The 27,676-nt window shown below is 43.8% G+C and overlaps 2 protein-coding genes across 4 annotated transcripts in view; both read left to right on the forward strand.

Moving 5' to 3' along the window:
• Positions 1–17,060, forward strand: part of LOC116389904 (ankyrin repeat and BTB/POZ domain-containing protein BTBD11-A) — a 122,882-nt gene extending 105,822 nt beyond the window's left edge. The window contains exons 5-17 of one of the 3 annotated variants that reach the window (XM_031859020.1): positions 1,275–1,440; positions 3,747–3,836; positions 5,776–5,877; positions 6,632–6,725; positions 8,315–8,450; positions 9,702–9,934; positions 11,213–11,391; positions 11,639–11,744; positions 12,969–13,071; positions 13,162–13,243; positions 13,373–13,441; positions 13,547–13,660; positions 13,826–17,060. In XM_031859020.1, coding sequence (XP_031714880.1) covers positions 1,275–1,440; positions 3,747–3,836; positions 5,776–5,877; positions 6,632–6,725; positions 8,315–8,450; positions 9,702–9,934; positions 11,213–11,391; positions 11,639–11,744; positions 12,969–13,071; positions 13,162–13,243; positions 13,373–13,441; positions 13,547–13,660; positions 13,826–14,056 — 1,705 coding nt within the window. In that variant the 3' untranslated portion in view covers positions 14,057–17,060. The remainder of the gene's footprint in view (positions 1–1,274; positions 1,441–3,746; positions 3,837–5,775; positions 5,878–6,631; positions 6,726–8,314; positions 8,451–9,701; positions 9,935–11,212; positions 11,392–11,638; positions 11,745–12,968; positions 13,072–13,161; positions 13,244–13,372; positions 13,442–13,546; positions 13,661–13,825) is intronic. The other 2 variants (XM_031859021.1, XM_031859022.1) reach the window with 2 other exon arrangements.
• Positions 17,061–18,787: 1,727 nt separating this feature from the next.
• On the forward strand, positions 18,788–24,374 carry LOC116389829 (zinc finger protein 11-like). The gene is made up of 7 exons (XM_031858803.1): positions 18,788–19,118; positions 19,961–20,163; positions 20,529–20,630; positions 20,729–20,824; positions 20,956–21,066; positions 21,243–21,366; positions 21,578–24,374. The coding sequence occupies exons 1-7, from the start codon at positions 19,091–19,093 to the stop codon at positions 24,163–24,165; spliced, it is 3,252 nt and encodes a 1,083-aa protein (XP_031714663.1). The 5' UTR covers positions 18,788–19,090; the 3' UTR covers positions 24,166–24,374.
• The last annotated feature ends 3,302 nt before the right edge of the window (positions 24,375–27,676 follow it).

Here is a 27,676-nt window from a genome sequence, read left to right on the forward strand (position 1 = left end):
TGTGTGTGTGTGTGTGTGTGTGTGTGTGTGTGTGTGTGTGTGTGTGTTCTTCTTTTCTAGGTTGTGGTTGTTGTGGCTCTTTGATGTAGTCTTATGTCATCAGTAAATTGCCACTTCCTGGCACTATTTGAGATCAGTCCGTCCTTTGATCATTACGATAGAAGGGCATGTCGCCATGACATTTGATTTAGTTTTTATTATGGTTACCTTTATTTTACAGGATATTCCCATTGAGATATAAAAGCTACATTTGTGTTTTTTAGTCAAATCTCTTTTCATCTCGCGCCACCATCAGATCCACTGCTTTGGTTTGTGACCACACAGCTGCACAACTAATGGCATTCCCATCAGCCTCAGCTGTTTAGTGCTAATTAGCAAATGTTAGCATGCTAAACTCGGATGATTTACATCATGTCTGCTAAATACAAGCAGGTTAGCATTCTCATTGTGAGTGTGTTAGCATGCTGATGCTAGCATTGAGCTCAAAGCATGGCTATGGACTTTTGTTAAACTGCAATGTCTAACTTCAAAGTGACTAAATGAAGTGTGTTTGTCCCTCTTTTAATGGACAGCAGCAACTAGTCTGCTAGCTTCAAGACTTGGGGATGAATCTTCTCTTTTCTAGTTTCTGTCTCACTATAGTCTCCCCTGTTTCTCCCCTTCTATCTTCCCTCCTTCACAAACACACCCATCACGTAGCCATGCACAGTGTTTGTCACATGGCAGCTCAGTCTGTCAGTGGGTTAAGAGTCGCATCACAACTCGAATGCTAGCAGAGAAATAATAAATGAAACACTGCGAGGTGTGAATTGCCAATTAACATCTCTTTACATATGTCAGCTATAATTGTCGCGTAACATTTGACAAAACATCATCAATCGGCTCCTCTGCCACCTCGTGGAAACGTCAGCTGTGACAGCGGCTCACAGATTGGATTAAGACATGAGTGAGTAATAATGAGTCACAGCAAAAGCCTCACCTGGAGGAAAGCTGCTTTAGGAAAGGAGGAAATTAGAGAACTAGGCGCAAGCAGAGAAAAGTGACATTTTGACAAATGTGAAAAGTGAAATGACTTTGAATTCAAACAGCCCCAATGCTTGTAATAAACTTGTAAATTCGCAGTAAATATTATAAATTAAAGGGTTAAAGTTGTGAACAGCAGAGTGGCTCTGCTTCGGTGTGCAATGGAGATGTTTATCCGCTGATCACAAAATCCATTTCTCAGATAAGCTCCCACTTAATCACAGTAATGGATCTGCTGTGTCCACCTGCAGAGCGGAGGATTGTTTCTGTGCCACCAGGAAGCTGGACGCCGCCTCCACAGAGGCCAAGTTCCTGCAGGATCTGGGCTTCAGGATGCTCAACTGCGGACGGACGGACCTCGTCAAGCAGGCCGTGAACCTGCTGGGGCCCGACGGCATCAACAGCATGAGCGAACAGGTGACAGGTTACCTTCATAATGACATCACACTCCTACACAGAAATAGTGAAGAGTTGAACACAATTAATTTCTAACAAGTATAACCTGGCAGTCCGTCCCAGTTCTCTCATACTGGGCACAAGCTGCTCCCTATGAGTCATGCAATGTGCTTGATTCTTATGCCGCAGTGCAAATTTCTAACATGATTTACAAGAAAATGTTGTCTTTGTGTCTGCATATAAGGATGTTTATAAGAGGACAAATACAGAATGCGAATATGCACAGTTATGGACACACTCTGAGTATTCATTGTAATATTTGTCGCATGAACAAAGACTCATGATTATTCTAAAATAAATACAACTTGCAGTATGAATCCAAATACAGATCTGAATACTGATATTTTTGTTAAATTAAAAGACTGGTAGTAGCTGTGCATTTATCCAAATACAGAAGAAGAAAGGAGTGACTTAATGGTGCATTTGATACCGCAACACTTTTCCTGGACTGAGCGTTTAGGTCGATATCTTTCTGCATCCAAGTGTTAATGTCATTAGGGATTTTTTACCTTCTCCAGTCAATGGAAATATTGGTTATTCCTCGCTCTGCTAAGTGGAAGCTAATAGTGCAGTCTGTTTTTTTCCTTGGTCACAAAGCTGTGCTTGGCAGGTCTCGATATTCAGGATTTATGTTTGTACAAAGCAAACTTTTGTTTCTTGCATAAACCTATATTTCAGAAAAAGTACAGGTTTCATTTCATCCACAGCTCCTGGCAGGTTGATTCATACCACATTCATATGTTTCAGTATTTACAGGTCCTTAGGAGTATAACAAATTGTATTGACTGACACTTTTCCGCCTCAATCCTCACCTAAATAACAAGCTGTGGTGGCATACAGACTTTTTATTCACTTGCTGCTAAATGGTGCAGGGGCCCAGACGGCGTTACAGGAGCAATAAAATGAAAGCTGCCATCACGGATGAGAAGCATTTGAACTCATCACAACGATCATCAGGGTCCGCCATCTATCTCTCCTTTAGCTGTCAGTTGATTAAGTAGATCGGTGTCCGGGAAATATTTAACAATGAATCACCACGAAGGGAGATCGGTCTTCCACATAAAGTGCTTTGGTGTGTTGTGAATGCGTCATAAAAAGCTTGTTTGTCCCGGATCAGACACATGATTGAAGGATGTGTTACGGAAGCTCGTCCAGGGTGATAAACGTGAGGAAGGCACCGCCTGCTTTTAATATAAATATCCTATAGAACTAAAGAGCACAGCTGTTGGTGAGCTCCTTATAGACCTGCTAACGGTCTCTTGAGGGCTTGGCTGATAGCACTGAGATCCATTTTTCATGGTGCAGTTAAGAAGAGAAATGAACAAAGAATCTTGTGTGTTTGTTTGGTACGATAATGAATCAACATGCTCAACTCCAACAGGCGAGTACACTTCATTAATTAGGTGTTAAATCCTTAAAAACAGAGCACTCAAATTAAGTCTTTTGTTCATGAAAATACAAAAAGCAAACATCCTTCCTCGCTGAGAAAACATCATTAGAAATTTGTTTTTGAAGTCTTGTCTGAATATATAATAAAAGACAATATTTTGTTTGCGTCAAAACATCTATTTTCTATACCTGCCAGTGTTGCCAGGTGTGAGATCATTGTCAATCTTCGGGTCTGATAAGTGAAGCCAATGCTGAAGTGTGTTAATGCTGCATTCTCTCTAGTGTCCACCAGGGGGCGACTCCTCTGGTTGTATAGAAGTCTATGAGAAAGTGACTCTACTTCTCTCTTGATTTATTACCTCAGTAAACATTGTAAACATGAGTTTATGGTCTCAATCTCTAGTTTCAAGTCTTCTTCAATACAGCATGATGTTCATTTAGTACATTATGGTCCATTTAGAGTCAAATAGACCATGAAGCAGGATGTGCTTTAGGAAGGGGCTACAAGGTGATTGACAGGTCACTGCTGATAAAAATGCTTCATACTTCACACATTTCATAGTATTTGTGGATGTTAGTCGTTAAGGTAGCAAGTTAATCCAAATGTATTCAGTGTTAATAGTAACATTTAAAAGTACAAGTACATCATTTGGAGTAGTTTTAAAGTATTGTAGCATAAAATGGTCATAGTACAAGTGTGGGCATTCGTAGTCACAATTTAGAGGCGCTACGCAACTATTAAAATCCAAAGAGCTGCTGAATAAAGGCTGAATGATTGTGATTGGCTGAGAAAGACATAGAGTTCATCACCTTTCCTCTGTACTAAAGTGCATTGTAGGAACCCTGTAACCTCCTCCCTCCCTCCCTCCCTCCCACAGGGAATGACCCCTCTCATGTACGCCTGCGTGCGCGGTGACGAGGCCATGGTTCAGATGCTGCTCGACGCCGGAGCCGACATCAACAGCGAGGTCAGTGTTCACGAGACACCGTCACTCCGTCAAAATGTCACATTAAATCCACATTTTTGTTCTTTTGTCCAAAATGTTCATTTACATTTGTTCTGTGAAAACGATGAACCCACTTTGTGTTGCTCTCCCCCCCCCCCCCTCCCCTCTGTCCTCATTGTCTCACCTGCTGTCGGCATGCTCTCTGTTCTCCTGGCAGCTTATTACATGAAGTGCACTGATGAGCAATAAAGGAGCATCATTTGCACAGTAACAGTGATATAGAACAATAATCCACCGATGCTCCCTCAGTGCAGACAGTTACTTCATTACATTTTACATTGTAGACTTCCAGCAGCAAGTTGCTTTAAACCGCATCACTGTTGCACAAGTGTGTGCACTTAGTGTAATCTGCTACCATAGACTGTACACCAAGCACAAACTTCATTGCACTTGTGTTTAACCAAGAACAGTGAAAGTAAACAGTGAAACTTTAATATTGTAAATCTCATTCTGTCTCCGCTGTGTGTCCTTTGTTTGTGTGTGTGTCTGTGTGTGTGTGTGTGTGTGTGTGTGTGTGTGTGTGTGTGTGTGTTTGTAGCTGCTTTAATCGTAGTCAAGAGTAGAAATGTTTCATGGACTCTCCTCCACCATAGTGACCCCATTGTTGGTTGTTGTGATTGCTCCATCGGTCTGGTGTGTGTGTTCAGTGCGTTGACTCTAAATGTGTAAATCATCTGGGAGTCCACTGTGACGTGTTTTTAATCAGTTCACCCAAATTACAAAGAAACCTATTTTCTCATGTTTTTCTAATGGAGTCAGGTCACGCAGATCCTTTTATGTGCCAGTATCACAGTGTCTCTACAAGCTGTCATAAGAAGTGGACAACTTTCTACTTTTAACTTTTTAAAATAAGAGAATGTACTGCATCTGGTCGCATTGTGCAGAAGGCTTTTTCTGACTTTTCTGAGATTTGTTCTGAAGTTTATGGTAAATAAGTCATTTAGCATGAAAAACACATAAAAGAATAACTAACGTTTGTCGACTAAGGCCAAAACGACTGATTCATTGACTATTCGACTAAGAGGTGGCAGCCCTACGAGGTAGTATGTCCCAGTTGAATGCATACCGCATTCAACAGTATACGTACTGGTGGAAACTGTCCTGAGCAAAGTCTGTGGGATATGAAACGGTACTTTAAATGAATTTCCAATCACCTCCACTGAAATCTCAAAAACCTCAACATATAAAACAAACACTATCTGCAGGGCAAGTACATGAGAAAAGACAACTTCTTGATTGTAATTTGGGTGAGCGGTTAAGTAAAATGATGTTGCTTATATTATGAACTAGTTAATAATTCATTAGTGTGAACACAAAAACTCTAACAGTCCCACTGTTGTTTAGCATCAGCACTCAATTGAAATGTGACATTACATTAAACGTCTGTCGTAAAGACGGTCCTCCTCCAGGCGACATTTAGGAACCATTTCTGTAATTTACATGCAGCCACTTTATTAGAGATCCCAGAACGACATCATCATTTCACTCTGACGCTGCTGAGTCATTACCAACCGCCTCGACTGCGTTTGTGGTCTTTGCCAATGTGGTGTATGTTCTCTCCGGTTTCATTCCGCTTTGAAATGAAACGCCGTTGAAGAGTTGGAGCTAGGCAGATAGCACAGAGCGCTGGTCAGAGAGCCGTGCCCGGGCGGACACACGCTCTAAAGGCTGAGGATTGACATGACGAATAGGAGTCAAGCTGCCCAGGATTTTCTGTGAAACTCAAGAGGAAAATCTCCTTCTGCCATCCCGCCCTCCCTTTGCTTACACTTCTCCTCCTGCATACTGCTTCTCGCTCCCCCTCCCCGCCTCCCCACCCCCCCTTCATCTCCCCGCCCTGAGCTGTGAATGTTAATGGCTGTATATCTCTCTCCCTGAACCTTCACCTATGACTTCCCAGGTGCCAAGCACAGTAAACAAGCACCCCTCAGTTTACCCTGAAACGCGCCATGGGACGCCACTCACTTTCGCCGTGTTACACGGACACGTGCCTGTCGTGCAGGTAGTGACGTTTATGACCTGTAACCATTAACCTGTGGCCCTTGCCCCCTGACCTTTACACCAAAATGAGGATATAATGATGATAATAATGCCAATAATGTCGTTTTTATTGCTCCTCTTTAATCCTATATGTGCAGTAATTATTTGGAGAGGAGTTGGTCAAGGAGAACTCTGTTTTTAATAATATATGCTACTAAGAGATGTGTAGATGAGTGATCTAGCCTCCTGGTTTCCTCCACAACTTAAGGATTTGTCCGACAGCAGCAGGGAGAAGCGTCCGGAGGCTAACGACACAGAGCTCAGCCAGCCTGATACACAGCTGCAGGGATGCCAAATTTCAGTGTTTTGTTCATCATCTAATATATAATAAATTCTGTTGCGGTAGTTATTGTATGAGCTGACACACCGGCTGAAAGCCTGATGAACAGCGTCACCCTCAGGATTTTTCTAAATTATTCATCTGCACTACCGCAATCAGAGGGTTTTTTGGGGGGGATGGGGGGGTATTGATCCATTTCTCAGCTCAGGCAAGTCGTCAGCAACAACAAGAAGCTAATGAGGAAGTGTGTGAGCGAGGACAATCTCTAACTGAGGGGGTTCAGGTTTCCAACAGTTGAGGCTTCCCCTGTTGCCAAACCTGAGTGTAACACACCGTCTCCCCCTTGCCTGTTTACTTCCTCCCTACCCCCCCGGTTTGTTTTCCCCCTCCCTCCCTCCCTCCCTTCCTTTTCCACCTTCCTCCATCTCCGCCACAGTTGTTGCTGGATAACAGAGCGAACGTGGAGGGCGCCCTGCAGGATGGGGCGGAGAACTACACGGAGACCCCGCTTCAGCTGGCCTCTGCTGCAGGTAATCACACACACAAGCAGCAACTATGTGGATTTCTCTTCACGTTTAGAGTCCAGTCGTTCATATTTGACCCGTATAAGGGCCATTAGTCATGACAGGCTTCATTCTAAGCTCGCCAGAAAGCACTCTGCTTTAATCATCGAATTAATTCATCACCTTTTAATTACTATCTGAGATTCGAGAATGCACTACATTTTAAATGCTGCTCATGATTGTGTTGTTGCCGTGTGGTTGTGCAGCCATGTATAAAAGAACCTGCAGCATGTAGTTTTATTCAGTCAAAATGGACTTTAAACTGACTGGACTCATCTGTCAAAGCAGCACTGAATGTGCATCTAAAGGAATAGTTTGACATTTGGGGAGGAACATTTGCTTTTTTTTCCCATTGAGTTAGATGAGAAGATTCATGCCACTCTTTGTGTGCTCGGGTAGACGGCCATATTTTTATGAGGTCATCCTGGGAGCACTTCCATCTACCTCTGTATGGGACGTTATTGTCTTCACTCCATGGACTTACTCCTACTACCTGTCCCCAAAGCCAGGGCTGCAACACTGTTCAATGTGATGCTGGATAATGAATGCTATTAACATCCATAATAAATAATGCAGATTCAATAAAGACTACAATCCCAGAGCAAATGTAGTTAATGAATAGCAATGAGAGAATAATTGTATGCAGGTTCAGGCTCCTGCCTGCTTTATTGTACTGTTACATTAACTTTATAAGGATGTACACGCTTGAGGAGGCAACGCAAGTATCAGCTGATTTCAAATGAGCAGTGAAGTGTTTAAACTACTTTTAAACTGGTGCCGAAAGTATTTCCTGTTCTCGATGCTTGGCTGAGCGCATCAGGGATTAGTTTTGAGTTGTATTGTCCCCAGAAGAGCAGAGCTCACTGCTGCCGTCGTCTCATTTAACCGACGGCGACCATGTGGAATTCGGTGAATGTGAAAAGGAATTTCGATGCTTTGTGTTTTGTTGTTGTGCACTTTAACATTAGTGCTGGTATTCAGATCCGTTACTTATATAAGAATCCACGCTGTAGAAATACTCCATTACCTTTTTACACAACAACAAGTTATTATTAACAACTCTGGAGAAGGGAACTACGTTTGTATCGTTCTTTACTTGTTGAATCCAAACTTTACAACACATACAGATCAATACGCGCCTTGTCGTGTATGCACTCAAACATAAAGTAGTCCCTCATTATAATGTAGGCTATATGGGACACATCATTTTGTTTTTTTCTTTTTAAAAAGTAACTATTAATGACAAATAAATGTATGAAGTAGCATTAAATGTAAATATTCAAGTAAAAATTGTACAATACTTGAGTAAATGTATTTAGTTACATTTCACCTCTGGTGAATTCTTAATATGCAAAGTAGCTATCAGATGAATATATATATATATAATATATACTGTATATATATATTTATATAAAATGTCTCTTTAAGTATAATATTTGAATTAATTAGTAACATTCCACCACTCGTCAACATAGATGGTTGCAAAGCATGAAATGTAAGCTGTAGTTTAGTGCATTCACCCTCTAAACGTGTGCTTCACGTGTCATCCTGGTCAGGTAACTTTGAGCTGGTGAGTTTGCTGCTGGAGAGAGGGGCCGACCCCATGATCGGGACCATGTGTCGGAACGGCATCTCCTCTGCCCCGCTGGGAGACATGAACTCATTCAGCCTGGCAGCAGCACACGGCCACAGGTAATACAGGCAAGCACACACACACACACACACACACACACACAGGGACACACAGGTGCCAGTCAGCAGAGATATATCCATTACCACAGTATTGATCCATTTACACACTGGGCCCTGGACTACATGCCTCTCAGGGAATCCTGCAGCATGTGAGAGGCAGATATCTCCCTGTCAGACAGCAGGCGACGATAAGCTGCTGCAGTCTATTCGGCGCCACTTATGGCTCCAGTTTGACATCATTTCCCCGCAGCTGAGTAAGATAAAGCCCGTTAACAGTCAGAGCAGAGGGAGCTGTCAGGAAGTGGAGTGGTAAGCCAACAACACAATGCAGCATCATTAAGACAATCAATTATAGAGTGATGATAATGCTGCAGCGAGAGGAAATCAAAATGCTCCCAATCTTGGATCTTGCACCTTTAAGCACTGCTATTTCAAACAATGCTGCGCTTCCAACTTTGTGCCGCCTGTTTCCCCATGAATGAATACCCCACGTACAAAAAGCCAGGTCCTGAAAGAAACTTTCACAATGGGGTGTAAAGGAACTTCACTGATCTACGCACCTTTTGTGATGAGCTGAAATGTGACTGTGCGTCAGCGTTGGACCTCACTAATGATCTTGTAGCTGAATGGGAAGAAAGCAGCATCTCCCAAATCAAAAAAGAGTGGTGGCTTTTGTAGGAGATCAAACAACATTCTACCGACAGCTTCAAAGTGACGGCCGTGAACCTCCCACCAACTTGTCATCCGTGATCAAACAATCTCCCAAACAGGATATGGCCTCTTAACGAGCCCCTCCTCACTAAAGCAGACGGTGGCAGTGATGCATCATCAGGCTGTCATCTCACTGTATACGTTACGTTCTGCATCATTCTGTTGCTGAAATGTTGCGGTATGAATCTGCTGACTCGAACAAATGTTGTTGTTTTTTGTCTGCTAAAGGTAATCAGTTTCAGCTTCATGTGTTTTGACTCTACGGAGCGATTGTGCTTGATTAAGTCCATGAGGATATTTTGAGTGCCATCAGAGCTCCAGAGCTGGATGGGCTTAATGTGGAGTTAACACGGGACGTGTGAGCTTAAATTAGAAGCGTTTTCCAGTCTGAGACCTCAGGCCATGCTCGGTGTTTTGCAGTTTTCTCATCCTCTCCCCGCAGCTTGCCCTGACCATGAAACAATCTGTCACTGTGTCTTATCCCACTCTGCGTTCCTTTAATCTCTGTTTGGGTTTTATTTCCTACCTCTTCCACTCCAGGAACGTGTTTCGGAAGCTCATGTCCCAGTCGGAGCAGGAAAAGGGGGACGTGCTGTCCCTGGAGGAGATCCTGGCCGAGAGTACGGATCCCGGGGAGAAGAGTTTGGCGCCGCAGGCCAACGGCGGAGGGACGCTGCGAACAGGAAAGGCCAAACTGAGGGCCCTGAGAGAGGCCATGTACCATAGTGCAGAGCACGGCCATGTGGACATCACCATAGACATCCGCAGCTTAGGTCAGATTTACTAATACATGCTTCACTGGCACACGTGCATCGCTCTCTGGTGCTTCCAGCTGTCCTGGAGATGTGCTCATGCTGTGTGCCTGTCCTGTCCTGTGCTGTCCTGTACACACACTCAGCAATCACCGCCACTCATCCAACCATGAAACAGTCCGATAATAGGCCGATAATATGTCGGGTGCAGTGGTCACTCTGTACAAGATCATCAGCTTTCACCTCAACATTGTGAACCTTTATTTGGCCGAATGTAGCATTTGATCAGGATTCAATTAGGATTAATTGACTGACAAAACAATCTCACCACAAGTGCCATTTAGTAGTTGTAGTTAAGACTACCTAAACCGAGACATGACCAAGACCAGAGTGTATCTAGACTATGACAAGACCAGGACTTTTAGGGATGGCGACCAAGACCAGACCAGAGCAACACTGCATGACACACTTCTTTTTTCTATTTTCATGTTGATTAGCCAAATACAACAAACAAACAACTCCTCTTCCTGCTCGTGTGTAGAACGTGTGAATATATGAATGTCTATAATGAATATATAAGTGTCCGTGTCTCCACTGAGGTACGATCAAAGCTCGACTGTGTCCCCCTGCTTCCAGTCTTCGTGCTAACCGTCTTCTGGCTGCAGCCTCTAAATGGTATTTGTGATGAGATTGTTTTGTGAACTCCGGTTTCCAAGGTCAAGAATGAACTTTCAATCAAAGAAAATAGAGAAAAATGCCCATCACAAGCTCCCAGAGCCCGAGGGGACATCTTTAAATAGCTTGTGTTGTTCGACCAAGAACCCCAAACTCAAAAATAACAAATTTATGCTGTTATGAAGCATAAAAAAAGCAGCAAATACTCAAATTTGAAAAGCTGGAATCAGCAACTTTTGCTTGATGAAAGATTAATCTCTCACAAAAATTGATTAACTTTCGACTCCATTAATCAAGTACTCATTTCAGCAGAGCTGCTGATACACAAAGCCTCCACTGTCATGTCATTTTTTATGTTAATCTCACACACACGTCATCCGCCACTCATCCTATTGTTGCAGAACATTACAGCCTTTTTTTTTAACAGGACATTCTTTAATTGTATTCACGTGCTGTCTTTATATTCCCGCCGGAGCCTCCGACTGTCACCACGCAATCAATCGCCCTTCAACTCGACACAAACACCACAAAGTGATGGAAACATGGTCGGTTCTGTCGCCCCCTTGAATCCGCTCCGACTCAGCTTTGTGTGTATTCACTGTGGGTGTGTGGTGTTGTTCCCAGGCGTTCCCTGGACGCTGCACACCTGGCTCGAGTCCCTGCGCACCTGCTTCATGCAGCACCGCCGGCCGCTGATCCAGGGCCTGCTCAAAGACTTCAGCTGCATCCAGGAGGAGGAGTACACGGAGGAGCTCATCACGCACGGCCTGCCGCTCATGTTCCAGATCCTCCGAACCAGCAAGGTCACCGGGGATTTCTTTTCATGTGCATGTAAACAAAGTGCTTGTTAGAGAAACATCAGACAAAGTAAAGGCCTGTTTTACTGGGAATACTAGCTCATGTGCTAGGGTCACATTAACGCTCATATTTTGCATATATTTAGTTGCACTCCACACTATATTACCATACATTTGCATACGATTTTAGCTCAGAAAACTCTATAATCTGTTTAAAGTTTCTGTCCTCACTTGTGTTGGTGTCTGTTTGCAGAACGAGGTGATAAGCCAGCAGCTGTCAGTCATTTTCACCCAGTGCTACGGGCCCTTCCCCATCCCTAAGCTGACAGAGATCAAGAAGAAGCAGACCTCGCGCTTAGGTAGGAGAGCGAGTTAAAAATAGGGACCGCTGCTCGACGTTTTCTTCTGCTTTCTGCATTAAATGAAGCTGAGTGACGAGGGACCGACAGCAGGGTTTGAGCTAAAGTGGCAAGACGAGAGACTTGAGACTCTTGTTTTGGAGGGAATGTGTCTCTTGAGGTCAGAGATCACAAGACTAGACGAGGTATTTTTTTCATCAGATTTTTAGTTTAGGACGTCTCTGTCGGGGGCGACTTTGTTCATATGAGATTATTATAGATTGTAATGGCAAAAAGAGAAATATACACTGATCAAAATGTCACAGATTATTGCTTTATTACATAACAGATCACAGAGTTATTACCTCTGTTTAGTTTCAAGGTCTTAACGTATGCACAAGAGAAGCAGTCGTTGGATCTCAGACTTCCTCCAACACTTTTTTTTTTTTTTTTAAAGCCCACAAGTAAAAGAGAAATATATAACTTACTGCACAAATAAAATAAATATAAAACAAAGTCATAAAAATAGACAGTAACTGAATGAACTGAATTTCAACAAATGTAGTAAATGTATATGATGCAGGTCATGACAAGTCTTTAAAAGCATTCAATTCACTTTCCTAAAACAAGGCCTTTGACGGCGTTTAAATGTCATTATTATTATTTACAAAAGTCCCAAATATTTTGTGGCAGCGATGTTACGAATTGTTTTCGGGAGACGCTACACTTTCATAAAGTCACTTTGAACATTCATCATGATGTGCTTTGGAAGCTTGTCTGTAATGATGTGATTCATCAGTCTGATCTGGTGTTTCAAGCTCCTTTAAAGTCAGGAAGGTCACCGACATGTCCACATTCTCATTTCTCTCACGTTTCACATAGTTAGAGCAGGAGGAGGCACCGGAACATTTAGCGACTGAGCTGCAGCACCACCAAGTGTTTGACTAACAACATGTTTACTGGTTTCTATACTTTCTGTACGGAGACAATGAATGCTTTAAAAAGCGAATTGATTGATTGATCAGGATCTTCAAGGATACACTTAAAGAAACAGCTCAAAGGACCGGCTATAAATCCAACCGCCGGCCTTTTAGAATACTAATGAAATGAGACTTGTTGTATTTTCATAATCCTGCTGAGTGACGAATCACCCTCAGAGTAACGACCACGTCAGCTTAGTCTTTTGTTGTTTGCTGGGACTCTGGTAATGAGGCATCTTCTGGCTGTTTTTATTGTCTTCTTCAGACCCTCACTTCCTCAACAACAAGGACATGTCTGACGTTACTTTCCTGGTGGAGGTGAAACCGTTTTATGCACACAAAGTTCTGCTGTTTACAGCTTCACCCAGGTAAAGGAGCTATTTTGCCGTTTATTAATGTATTTTCTTTTTGCCTCACACGGCTATAATAAATGCCGTGATTTCCATTGTTTCATCCAGGTTCAAGTCACTTCTCCAGAACCGACCAGCAGCAGAGAACACCTGTATTGAGATAAGCCATGTCAAGTACAATATTTTCCATGTAAGAATTTAATTTTCATCCAAAACCCTCTGTCATTGTGTTGCACCGTCATCTATTGCATGTCTGACCAGGACGGACAGATGTGTCCAGATGAATAAACAATGGAATCGATGCTGTTCTGTGTTTCAGTTGGTCATGCAGTATCTGTACTTTGGAGGCACTGAGGCTTTGCACATACGCAACACTGAAGTCATGGAGGTAAGAGAGACTTAACCAAAGCCTGCTGAGCGACAGCGAAAGTATTAGCATTGCTAATCCCCGAGTCCTGTGCCTCATTCTGTGTGGCTGTACTGTTCCCTCCAGCTCCTGTCTGCAGCCAAATTCTTCCAACTAGAGGCCCTCCAGAGACACTGTGAGATCATCTGCTCCAAGAACATCACCACAGAAACCTGCGTGGACCTCTACAAACACGCCAAGGTGAGACGCAAACAAGGTGAAAAGGAGAGAAAATTACAGACTGCTGCGAACTAAACTAAAAGCAACACAACACCGTATGAATTGACCAGGAATACCTAATATTTCTACCATCACATAAACACTCAAAAACTGCTTTTGTCTCTCCATCGTCTTGTCTCAATGTAGTTCCTCGGCGCGGCGGAGCTCACGACTTTCATCGAGGGCTATATCCTGAAGAACATGGTGCTGCTGATCGAACTCGACGGCTTCAAGCAGCTGCTGTACGAACCTCCTCCCGCCGAGAGCCCCGCGTCCAGCCCCGGCATCTGCACCGACATCCTCCTCGACCTGGAGAAAACTCTGGCCATGCGCATCCACTCCATCCACCTCTCCACCTCTAAGGGCTCCGTGGTGTGACGCCGTCCTCCCACGAAAGCCCTCCGATCTCCAGGCACAGCGTCCATGTAACACGACCCCCCCCCCCCCCGTCCACCTGTCCCGGCTCCACTGCTGAAGAGGTGCTGTCGGATGTTTTGATGTCAGGGATTCACTTTAATTCTGCCCCAGAGGGTTGAAGTTGGCATATGTGACAAAATCAGAGAGAGAGAACTTTCCGGCTTGTTGTCCTAATGGCTCCCACTGACCACTTCACACCCCTACAGTCTAAAAGACACTAAACAGACTCAGCAGTATCACTAAGACCTAATCGTGATTATAAAACGTATTGTATTTCATATAGGACACATGCATGGAATACATTCTGTACACCTTTAAGGTAGAGTAGAACTCAATAAAATTAGCTTTCTCATCATCTCCGATGTGAGACTTTAGGTTTACAAACTTTACGGAAGTGGATGCCATTGCAGTGTAAAGTTTGTCACATGCCAAAATATAATCATACTATACAACCAATAAAAAGTGACTAGTAGCAATGCCAGCAGACAGACTCTAGGTGGACTTATCTCCGTTTCATCCTGTCACTTCTACGTTGGATACGTTTCACTGTGTTATATCTACTGCGTGTGCAGAGGCCAAACCGATCACAGGCACTTCCACCGAGGCCGACGCTGCAGCGCTGACTGAACTAAAGACGGCCCACTCATAGTGAGATCTATGCTGACGTACGCTTGAACCATGGATGTCCAACCGGGGAAATTAACTACGATAACTCCACGAAACGCCGTCGACGTTTCTCTTTTTGTTTTTTGATTTTTGCATGACACCTCCTCAACTGAGCTGCCGTGATATTGCTTTTTATGCAGAGCTTACTTCACGGACCAAGTTAAGGGAAACCGCTGCTTATTAACTTTCTATCTGCCGCAAAACTGACTGAGCGGGATTTGGAGATGGATTCTGATTCTCTTTAAAGACGCTTAAAGCAAAGTGTAAATACGTCCCTAAAGTCATCGTGCTGGTCGTTCCTGTTTTTTTTTTTGTAAACTGATGTACAGTATTCTCCCACACTCGCTTGGCTGATGGCACCAGTCTCATTGAATGTGCTCCAACAGTTTGTTCCCGCCGTTTGTGTCTGTTTATGCAAAAGTTGCATGTTTAATCTGTTCCTTTGAATCCTCCGTTTTGGCTTTAGGTGTGCTTTCTGTGTAGGTCGTTAGGGCTGAGCAGGGTGTTGATTGTTCGTGCAATCAAAGGATGTTCCCGTCAATCATTGAGCTATTTCTGATACATTCCAAGTGATCAGGGTAGATAACGAGAAGCAGCTTAAAGGCCTCACCTCAGCTGAATTTATCAATAACGTCAATTCTGTGAAAGAAAGGTTGAATTCTCACACGCTGCCGGTTTATTAGAGACGCAACAATGTTACGTGACTCACAAAGTCCCAAACTCTTTTTCTGCACATTAATTTCAATTTGAGCATAACAACTTTAGTACATTTGAAAAACTGTCTAAATATCAGAAAAGGTTTTTTATAGTTGCCTGAGGTGCAAAAGTTGGTTGATAACAATCGATACAAAGCAACAAAAAGTTTGTGACGAAGAAAGAGACAAAACATGGCGACAGAATGGCGGCCATGTTTATATCATAACTTTCATACGTTGGTTTGACTGGCACTTCAAACTCCAAATTACATAATCTTGTTGTCTTCTGTGATGGTTAAATGGCACCCGACTGTAGAATTAGCGCCACAAATTGTTTATTTCAATGAACTAACTCACGTAACTGTAGCTGCTGGAAACTTTGGATGAATTCAGCGTTTTGTTCTCTTCGTGTGCTCTTCATCAGTCACCAAGTTCACGATGTGCAGCAACACGTCTTTATACTAAAGCCAAAAGAAGAGCGACCAAATCTCAAACACCTCTGACAATTATCACAATAATTATTAAACAACAAATATATCAAGATATGTCTAAATACATGAGGCAGATCTGACCAGTACAAGTCTCACAACCAGGTTTCATTTGTATTCTTCCTATTTAAATAGATATTGTTTGTCACATTCTGGTGTGTATATCAATAATTAACGTGAGAAAAGGCCGCGTCTCTAATAAACCGATTCTGAAATTCAAACCTTTATTTCCACATGATTGCATCGTTGTCGACGCCTGTCGCCCCCAGGTGTGCATTAGATGATACTTGTGAAGTCTAAAAGGACCAAATGTGAAGCCGTGACTCAGCAGCAGCCTCTGCGTGTCAGCCTGCTGTTTGACTTCAGCCGTCTCAATACGGGAGGAAACCCTCGAGCCTACAGTTCATTTTATGAATGTAACAATGCAACAAAGGTTTAATATTTACTTAATGTGCAATATCTGCAGTCCAGCAACAAACCAAAAGCAAAAATGCTTCCCTCTGTTTCCAGTGTCTCTGAAGTGTCCTCGTACTTTGTGATGTTGTTTCTACATGAACCCGACTGTACCTTCAGATATTTCTTAAAAATATTGTAGCACACTCAAAATTACTTCAACATTTTGTTTTGGGCCATAAAACAACATTTGAACGGAAACACACAGGCATATAAGAGTTGGTTTTAAGTTCTGTAAATAGTTACAGAAAATGAAATATAGATATTATCCTACGACTTTATTTTCTTACCTACATGCATATATATTTTATTTTACATTCCACAGCTCTTTTATTTTACAAAAGTGAAAAAGATTATATAAAAAAAAGATGCTTTAAAGTTTTGAAATCAAGCAATATTTCCATGTGACTGTATTACTCTGAGTAACGATGAGTAACATGCCACCGCGTGTGGAGCTACAGTGTAAATGTGAATTGAAAGACGCATAACAACAAATGAGTGACTGAGAAAAAGCATGAATTTACTCATTTTTGTGACATCCCACGTATTTTATTTTAAATGTGTTTCACTCATTTTAAAAGAATATGTCTTAACTTATAGGCTGCCAGTCTGATGGCTTTAACAAAGCTGATAATTTATTTAGATTAACTCTGGTTGAAAAAATTCATATTGAGCTTTTTATTGAATCATCATACATGCCCACATTTCTAATGAAACATGCTTTTTTTTAAGGTGAAATGTAACTTAAAGATGCAAACCGTTTCATCTCCAGAGGTGAAAAGGTTCATAATGATGTCAAGCACTTCCCGTGCTCACACACACACATTATTTCAACAGAGAGCTCAAGTCTTATTGTGATCAAACAGCAGCTGAATACGACTTCAGAACAAGAGAAAAACCAAAAGACTTTATCTCTGTGTTCGTTTTATTCATCTTAATATTATGTAATTAGCAGAAGACGAGCTTCTGATTCTGAAGTCAGTCCGCATGGCTCTTCTTGTTTAATGTTGTTGAGAATGTGCTTTGTACACCAGCTTTGTCGAACAACACTCCCCTTAATTTGTCTGAGCATTTATTTGCCCGCGTGTTTGTTCCTGGTAATAACCAGCATTTCTCCGAGACGCAGTGGAAACATGCATGGGATATTCAGTAGATAGGGGGGGTGGGGGTGAACTTTTGCTATTATTTTTCCTTTGATGAGAACATGTATATTGTACAAAATATATATATATATATGAAATATAAATTATACATGGTGTGAGAAGCAGGGATGTGGTGGAGTATAACAACAAAGAGGAATGTTACACTCGTGCTACAGTTTCTGTTGACATGCTTTTGTGGACAGCTAATAAAAGACCAGAGTTTAAAAGAGTGTGAAGATGTTTTTTTTTTTTTGCTATTTTGGTATAAAACTTCCAAAGATGCAGAGCAAAGTTAGGGACAATGTAGATGGAAGCAAACAGTTTGGGATAACTTTATTCCTCTACAAGGACACTGCAGCATCCTCTGGATGAAAATGTGACAAATGTGGCCACAGCCCAGCAGCAGCGTGTTTTATCGATCCTTTTTACTTCTACCGAGCAAATGACTCAAGGTACTAAAAGTGGTGACAGCTCCCTCACAGAGCCAGCGGACTGTCTGCCGTCAGGCCGATGAAGAAATACAAGGTCTTAAAAAGTCAGGAGGACAATTTGGCTGCGATTCCTCTTTTTTTTTTCTTTCTCCATAGGAATTCACTGCACCAACGAAGGAATGAAACCAGCGCAAGTTCAAGAAGTTATTTATTTATATGAATAGAGGCAGTTGTACTAGTAGCCTGGGTGTAAATGGAGACTGTAACAGGCCACACATTGTGTTGCTTAAGTATATCTAGTCTGCCATTTCCTGATGAGTACATGCCATGGTAGCTTTGGAGGCATTTTTCCCTGCATGAACATGGGCAACTAATAAAAGTAATTATTTAAGCAAAAACGACAAAGTAAAATTAACTTGTTTCAGCACCACAATTCAGAATTTGTGTTGTTTTCATTGCAAATAATTGTTGGTTGCAGCCCTTATATATAATATCTTGATCTACTCTATTTGTGGTTTATCACAGCCAACAATAATCACCAGTCCCATAGACATTGGGTTCATTTTCCCTCCCTAAAAGGAAGATTATTTAATCCTCATTGCCATAACTTTATCATAAAATAACTGAATACATACTTATTCTGAATCTACAATAACGTACTTATTGAACGCCTCTGAAATAGGAAGAATTTGCTGTATTTTGCCACAGAAGATGCTTGTTTTAAAAAATATGTTTGGGCTAATTTCCTCAAATGGCCTCTAGGGGGCAGTAACGACCAAAGCATCTTCACATAAGCCTGACATTCCTCAGGCGAAGAAGAAGATGACCATGTTTCCTCTGCAGGCAACCGCAAAGTTGGTCAACTTAGTCCACGGTGTCGCTTTCGTGACTAAAGTTAACACAATGAATGCATTAGCAGATATCGATGGATCCCTAACAAACCGCGGTTGCTGAATGAAACCAGTGGGGACGTGTGTTCGCGACTACGCATGCGCACTCCGGGCCGAATATCGAGCCGCCCTTCTTCTCCGCCAACTTGCACCGCAGGGTCGGGCGGACGTCGACTCACAACAACCCCGAGTTCATTTGCTCGTCTTGTTGAATATTTGCCGGTATAAAAATGGAGAGCCCGTATCGCGCCGAAAACGGTAAGCCAATGATTTTACGAACGCGTGCCACCTATCGCGAGTTATCGGCTGTACTTTTGGATTGTGTGCGCCCGATTTAGAACATGGCGTACCCCGCTCTCGAGATGGCGGTGGCTTTGTGCTACGAGCTGATGTGTGCGGTAGTTATCGGAAGGAGCTTCACGTTAGCTCAGCTAACGTAAACGTCTGAAAGTCGTACCAGTGTTACAGTAGAAACCATTAAATATAAATGTAATTGCACTTTTTTTAATAGTGTACTCCCCGAACCATTTAAGCAACTTATATAGCATAGTTATATATTTACGACTTTGTTGTGGCGGTCATGTGCGGATAGTCGTAATTCCGACACTGTTGCCAGTCCGTGAAGGCAACCAAGGCTAGTTTAGAGGAGGTGCTACAAGAGACCCCCAGAGCTTCACTGTAATGTCAGGAATACTCTGTTTGGACATGTTTAAAGTCATTATTTCAACTTATATTGAAATGAAATGGTTGACATTCCTAGAGAAATGTGTTTATTTGAATTACCACTCAATAATTAAACCCGGGGTCATAGTAATGTTACCACTGGTTGGTTATTGTGGTTTTAGGCCAAGTATAATTAAGCTGCCCTATATAATCAGCTGTGGCTACTGTACTTGCTGGACACTAAGGCTCGTGGATCAACCTGCTAATTTGTTTCATGAGTCAATAAAATGTCAGCAAATGGTGAAAAATACCCGTCACGATATCCCAAACCTAAGTTGACACATGAGAGTGTTTGCAGTGAGGAACTATATTAGATTTTTAATGAAAAGCTGAATAACGTGATAATTCAAATTGCGGTTCTGACAAATGTTTTCCAGATTCCCTTCTTCTGCTGCCGTCTCTCCGCCTCTTCATCCCTCCTCTGCGCCTGGTGTCTGCAGCCATGTGGCAGGTGGTCCAGCGGGGCAGCGTGCAGGACTACGGGATGGTGGAGGAGTTCGTCACCACGGTGTCAGAGATTGTGCCCGAACTCCTGAACGCGGATCAGAAAGCTCAACTCCTCCTGGGCCTCAGAGCGCGGGTACGAGGTTTTTAAAAGTTCATGTCAAACAACAACCGTGCAGATGTTTAGCTGTCAAAACGAAGTGTAAACATGATTTATTACTGTTCATTCTAGCGCTCTCGTTTGACTCAGCTGGTAACGACATCATCTCAACAATAAAAGCTAAATTATCGCCTGACAGACCGTAAAAGTGCAGCTGATGAAAAGGTTTAATATTTTGAGACAAGAAATCAGCAGGAGCTGCGAGGCACCACACGTCTCCCTGAAAGAGTTATTGTACAGTTTCCCAGTGCTGAATCCTGTGAGCCTGCTGTTGGTGCTTAACATGCCCTGGTGCCGTCCCATCGGTCGTATTCACCCTGAGGTGGAACCGTTTGTTGCAGGTGGTTCTTGAATTGTGTCGGGCCGAGCAGATCCGAGACACGGAAACCATCGAGATGCACCTGGAGCGGATCAGGGCCCTCGTCTCCACCTGGGCAGCGCAGGTTAGCCTCTTTAAATGCCACGTGTAGAACAGCAGTGTTGTCGTGTTTTACCATCAATTTGTAATTTCTCCCCGCTCAAACTTCGTCTTTTGTTCCAGCCGTGTTTTGCAGAAGTCGAGTTTCCAGAATCCAACTTCGTGGATCAAATCGAGTTGCTGTTGAAAGACGCCGACGAGAAGGAGAAGTTCTTCCAGGTTTGGGATTCGGTTCTTTGAATTTATAAGATGGATTTCATCATATTGCTGAAGCAGTCTCGGCTGCAGCACATTTTAATGTTCACTAGTTGTGGAGTACTTGAGCATTAAACTGTGATTATTTCTTCCAGGATGTTTTTCCTACAGATTTTGGGCCTGAATACGACGACGCTCTCCAGGTGCTGATGCTGGATTTTCTCTCCAGACTGGAGAAGCTTCTTCCTGTACCCGACATTCAGCAGGTACTGGAACATACATCTGCTCAGAAATCATAGACAAATATGCGCCTTATAACTCCAGAACCTGCCTGGAAAACACAACCTTTTTAAAGTTTAAAGTAATCCAGTGATGGTTACCTGTGCATCAATAGGTAACAGGACCTGCTAATAGCTAATTCAACATTGTATTTCTTCACTAGACGGCCTCCATGCTCAGTGCGGTCCCGTCCACCCTGGAGGAGTGTGTGCACTCTGTTCCCGACCCTCAGCACCTGAGAACGGTGCTGCTGTACCACACCACACTCGGACATTTGGATCTATCTGGTGAGTCACATGCATAGTATTAAAAACCTTCATTCAGTTCAGTTCTTTATTGTTTTTCAGGGGAGCAAACTTGTCACCTTTTGGCGAAAATCGCAGTTTTGACGGTTTAGTGCTTTCGGTTTAATTAAAGGAATTGTGTTTTTGCTTCTCTGATGACCTTGTAGTTTATAGCTGAAGCATGAAGCTAATGGTGTCCTTATTTTCCCCACAGATGAAACTCCGACCATTCCTTCCTCCTTTGGGAACTGCATCCTGTCGTCGCTGTCCCTCCCTCAGCTGGAGAAGGTTGTGATCGATGCAGACCAGATACAGCTGCAGCCTCCGTCAGACCAGATTCAGGGCTGCATGACCGTCCAGGTGGAGGGCGAAACCGTGACTCTGCTGGACTACATCCAGATCGAACAGCCGTCGGGTCTTGTCGAGCCCGATGATGATGATGATGAAGAAGAAGAAGAGGAAAATGAACTAAACGAGGAGGAAGCTAACGAGGACATCGGTGACGCCCTGACGCCGGCAGCTTTTCAGCCACTGAAGCAAAGCAAAAGGCTCCAGGTAAAGAGGAATGCTTTGAAAGACAAAGACTCAGCGGCGGCTAAGAGGCAAAGAAAGAAATACTCCAACGATAAAACATGTCCTGTGTGCAATAAGATTTTCCTGCGGGCTGCAGCCATGAGGCGGCACCAGGAAACTCACTCTGCTAACAGGGAGTTCAAGTACAAGTGCGCCAACTGTGACAAACGATTCAGGGACCATTACGACATGAACCGGCACAACATGCGCGTTCACGAAAAGGACGAGCTCAGTCTCAGCGCCAAAGAGGAGGACGCAGGAGACGCCAGCACTTCTGAGATGTCGGAAAACAAAAACTGCGCGCTGTGCGGGAAGTATTTCGGCCGCCGGGTGGACATGGAGCGACACATGAGGTCCCACTCGGAGGACCGGCCGTACAACTGCTGCTTCTGTGAGAAGAAATTTAAGAATCCTTACGTTTTAAAGAGACACCAGCTGGAGATTTGCAAGAGCAGAGAGCTGAAGAGGCCGAGGAAGAGAGAGACGCAGCGCTCCAATCCACAGCCGCCGCCTGAGGGCTCGACGGAGGGCAAAGTCTGTCCCATCTGCAGCAGGATCCTGCCCTGCACTGCGGACATCGCGAAGCATCTACGGTCTCACACGGAGGAGCGGCCTTTTATATGCATCGCTTGCGAGAAGGGCTTCAAGTACAAGGACACATTGAAGAAGCACCAGATCATTCACGGCCACGAGGGCATCAGAGAGGAGCAGAGTAAGACGGTGGAACAGATTCTGGCCGAGGCCGATACGGGCAACCTCGATAGAAAAGATAAAAATCTGGATGCTCCTGCCGACGCTTCTGATGAACCCCCGTCGGCGCCTGCGCAAAGAGTCAAGAGAAAAGCTCCTAAAGTTTGCCCCGTCTGTTCTCGGGCGTTCGACAGCGTCAAAACACTGAACAGGCACGTGCAGTGTCACACGGAGGACCGGCCGTATCACTGCATCCACTGCAAGAAGCGCTTCAAACACATGCACGGGCTGAAAAGACACCAGATTTATGCCATTTGTCATAAGAAAATCACCCGCTTCTCGTGGAAGAAGGAGCCGAGAGCCGGGCCCAGCCAGAGCGAAGTGACCGGCGCCGACCCGCTGAAGATCCCCGTGTGGTGCTCCAACTGCGGCAAACACTTTGAGTACCCGTCCGCTCTGAAGGAGCACCAGGAAAACGTCTGCAAAGTGGAAGTGAGTGAAATCATGAGATGCGACGACTGCGGGAAGGAGTTCAAGAGCATGACTATGCTCAAGGTGCACCAGAGGATCCACGATCCGCTCTACTGCAAAGAGTGCGGCAAGATCCTCGCCAACGAGCCCGCCTTCGAGAGGCACAAGCTCATGCACCGGCCGATGCAGTGCACCATGTGCGACAAGGCTTTCACTCTGCTGAGGCGCTTGAGGGAGCACTACGAGAAGCAGCACGAGTTCACCGGGCCGTATCCCTGCGCGCAGTGCGACAAAACCTTCATGCAGCTCTCCTACCTCGCCATCCACCAGAGAATCCACAAGGGCGAGTTCCCCTACATATGCAGCATGTGCCCCGAGAAGTTCCGGTCCTCCAACTGTCTGACAGTGCACCAGAGGAAACACACCGGGGAGAAGCCCTTCCTGTGCTGGCAGTGCGGGAAGTGCTACCGCTCGGCCTCGGAGCTCACGGTGCACATGGGGACCCACTCGGAGGAGAGGCCCTGGGCTTGCGCGCAGTGCGACATGGCCTACCGCACCAAGCTGCAGCTGACCAACCACGTCGAGCAAATCCACATCGGCGTGCGGTACCCCTGCAACAGCTGCGGGAAGCAGTTCATGAAGGAGACGTCGCTGAAGAGGCACGAGCTCATCCACACGGGTGAGAGGCCTCACCAGTGCACGGTGTGCGGCAAGACCTTCCTGACCGCCAACGAGCTGCGGCTCCACAACCGCTACCACACCGGGGAGCGGCCGTACAAGTGCGAAGAGTGCGGCAAGGCCTTCATTCAGTCGGGGTACCTGAAGTCGCACATGCGCATCCACACGGGAGAGAAGCCGTTTAAATGCGACGTGTGCGACAAAGGCTTCCGGTTGTCTTATCACATGAAGAAACACAAGCGGACTCACGCCGGCAAGCCCAAGAGCTACGTGTGTGAGGAGTGCGAGCTGACCTTCCTCCACAAGAAGTCTCTCTGGGAACACTCGCTCTGTCACGACGTCAAAGTAGAACCATCGTTCACCGGCGAAGTGAGGATAGAGTTTCAATAGAAATCCTCCTTTTTTTTTTTTTTTATTCATGCAGGTTGTTTTCATTTATTCATTTATTTCATCCTCAAATTCTTAATTTTCTTTTTGTTATCTGATTTTGACCAATTTGTGACTTTGTTCTTCTTTTCCCTCCTCGTTGCTTCGCATGTTCTTTAAAGCAGTTTGTTGTTTGTTTGTTTCTGCTTTTTGAAATAAATGTACCTTGAATGAATTCTTGCTGCAGTCATGTTCATTTATGAAATGGTGATGAAGAGGTTTATCAATGAATCGATGATAGTTGAGTGAAAATTAAACAAATGCTTGACCAATTATTTGTTTAATTTGAAGATGAGCTCGGTCCAGCCTTTAAAATATGAGTGCACATTGATCATCTTCAGGGTTTTAATTTATTTATTTTGAATAATTTAGTAAACTGTTTTCTGACATTTCAGCTCTGTGGTTATTCTATTACTACTAAAAGACAGTTGGCTTGTTTTAGCCCTCGTAAAAAATACATAAGTCATATTTTGTCGTTATTTCAGAATAATCCAAAACAAATTCAAGATTACGGTCGGTGAGTAAAGAGACGTACTTTAAATTCAGCTAAATAAATATTACGCTAACTGTGCAACGTAATGTACTGATTAAAACATGAAAGATTATTAGAATAATCATTTGTTTTTTTTCAAATAGATCAAATACCTCGCTGAACATTACACAAAATCTGGTCCTCCATTAATATAAATATAAAATATGCAAATAATGTTAATGTAGTTTATTCCCTGTGTGTGTGAGAGAGAACTGGAGGGCTGCATGTCATTGGTTGTTCCACATCCTCCTCAGGTGGGCGGGGCATTTATATGCAACGCACCTGCTTGTGTACACTTTCAACCCAAACTATCAGAGTACCAGTTGTACACTAAGAGCTAAACTGCTTTTTACAAATATTATAAAAAAAATCCTTCTGTGGGTAAATGCACTACGTGGGCTCTCGGTAATTAATAATATAAATAATTAGCTGCATTAGTTTCTGTTTGTGATCTGTTTCAAGATGATCACAACTATTTATTAATCTCCTTCAGTGGAAGCTTAAGCAAGCAACTGCAGTTTAACCTAATTACTGTCACCTTACCATGAATCTGTTTTCCACCAAATGCATAACTGCAATGCATTGTGGGTGATGGGGAGTGACCATCGTTGCCATCTCACAAAGTTCACTTCATGACAAAAAGGAACGAGTCTTCTGATGGTCAACGAGCGCGTGCTGATCGACTGACGCAGCCGTGGGTTTCAGGTTTCACGTCACACCTGTGTAAGTTTCACACTCTACTACGATTGGCTCCCCGAACTAGTTGTGATGTCACAAAATCATCTCCTACTTGCACCTGTTCAACTCCGACTTGAGGTCGACCTTTCCCCTCTTCAGCAGATGGTTTAGAAACAGACGCTCGATTGTTAAACTCTGCCCACACACCGAGAACCTCCAACACACAAAGATCAACATATGTTTGAGTAGGAGGCTTTAAGGCGCGTTTCAGGGCTACAACATCACAGCCTCACACAGCAGACGATGTTTAGTCAGTGGTCTTCTTTCCCCAGAAGATGGCAGTATAGTAGTGATGATGAGCATCAGAGCTCAGCTGTGCTTCACTCACAATATTTGTCACAGCTTGTGTTGGAGGCTCTGGACTCTGCAAACTTCCTTATACATAAATAACAGTGTTTACCTTTTCACATCAGCATCCATATCTCATGTTCAGCATGCACAGAGACATCTGTTTTGTGATGTGCAAGGGAAGAGCTTGTTTGTTTACGCGGCTTTTATGCAACATAAATTTCCCAATGACTGTTTACGCAAGCGCAGCGACTGCGAGTCAATATTTATCCTCGCCTCTTCCTCGCTGTCCGTGCCACCTGACATGTAGACTCGGCACGAGCGACGGTTCACGACCACAGCGGCGGCAGCTAGAGGCGGCATCGCGGCCCGATTCCAGAGAAACTGCTCCCATCTCTCAGGAAAAAAATCAGAGGCCTACTGAGTCAGAGCCTCTCTGGAGTGTTGGGAGCAGATCACTTTTTAACCCAAAGCATATTGATTTATATGGGGCTGTAATTGCTTCAGTGTGTCCTGGATTATTCCCCCAGTAATTGAGGCCTGGCAGAGGTCTCTTTCCTAGACATAGCCTCCCCGCTGCCAGGTGGTGGGGCAGAGAGGAGCACCGCTCCCGACTCCCCAGCCACCCGGAGAGAGCCAGGGAGCAGTGGCCTCTTGACCCCCCACAACCACTCCTGGTCAGGGGGTCAGTAAACGGCACAAACAGTGTGCTTCCCTGCATGCGTCAACTTATCTCACTCAGGCACTCCTCCAGCTCTACTTGTATGAGGCAGCACATTGTGAGTAAAGCTGGATGGAACCAAACAGCCCACCGCAGTATCCCTCACACTAAAAAGTCCTGAATATGTGCTTCTTTTTTCTTCAATATTTGACTGTCGTCTGCAGTTTCTCTCTCCAGGATTAGTCGTGTTTACTGAAACCATATATTAAGGCTATTGTTCAAGTATTTGTTTGGTGTTGTTGTTCGTGACTCAGTGGAACATTCCTGGATTTTGTAGACGGAATGTTTGCACGCACTAACAGTTCTCGAAAATCACCGCGGTGTCACGAGTACGAGGGGTAGACAAAATAATGCAAACACTCCACAAAGAAGTCACTTTTAGAAAACACTACTTTGTCTTTGCATTGTGTGCTTTACGTTGCACCTGCAGTTTATTTGGTTTCGATATCAAATATATAAGAAGGAAAACTATATTTCTGTAGGACAAAATTTATTTTTCTCTCTTTTTTGGTTTTTGTTTTGGATACTTTTACCTCTTCAGTCCTTCAAGTGAAACAATCAGAGAAGCAAAAAAGTCAAAGACCATAAGTTGTAACGAGGGGTCGCACATATACATCGGTTTGTTTGAAGGGGTCACAACATCTCAGATCAACTTAGTTTAGGCTACCTCGAGTCAACGAGGAGCCAAAAGAAAGCAAAATATGACTCCAAATTAAGTCTGCTACATGAATAAATAGGCATTTATTGCTATTACATTAGCAGTAACAACTATATAAAGTGAAAAAACATTATTTTTGTTTCGTTTTTCTGCCCCCCTTTGGCCAAAAAAAACAACCTCCCCTACCTTTTGGCGACTTGGGTGCAGTGGAACAAGCAGAAAACACAACACTGTCATTTTATTCAGCCTAGAATCAGAAATACCTGAAATCGTCATGACCTTAAAGTTACGTGTCGGCGGCATGAACACAATGACAAGTCAATTAGGATCGTTTTTAGTGGTGGACACATGGTGTTCGTGTCCCAAAGTGTTGTTTTGAAGTGAAGTGTGTACTTCAGTAACGACACTTACGTAGTTTCTTTAACCCAAACCACGATCTTTTCCTAAACCTTAGGAAGCAGTTTTGTTGCCTGAACCTAAGATGTTTCCTGTGAACAAGTCTTTTTTTTGTCTGCACGTTACGATGTCTGCACGTTAC

This window comes from Anarrhichthys ocellatus, unplaced genomic scaffold, assembly GCF_004355925.1.
Source record: "Anarrhichthys ocellatus isolate YVR2014 unplaced genomic scaffold, GSC_Weel_1.0 scaffold21, whole genome shotgun sequence".
NCBI lineage: Eukaryota > Metazoa > Chordata > Actinopteri > Perciformes > Anarhichadidae > Anarrhichthys > Anarrhichthys ocellatus.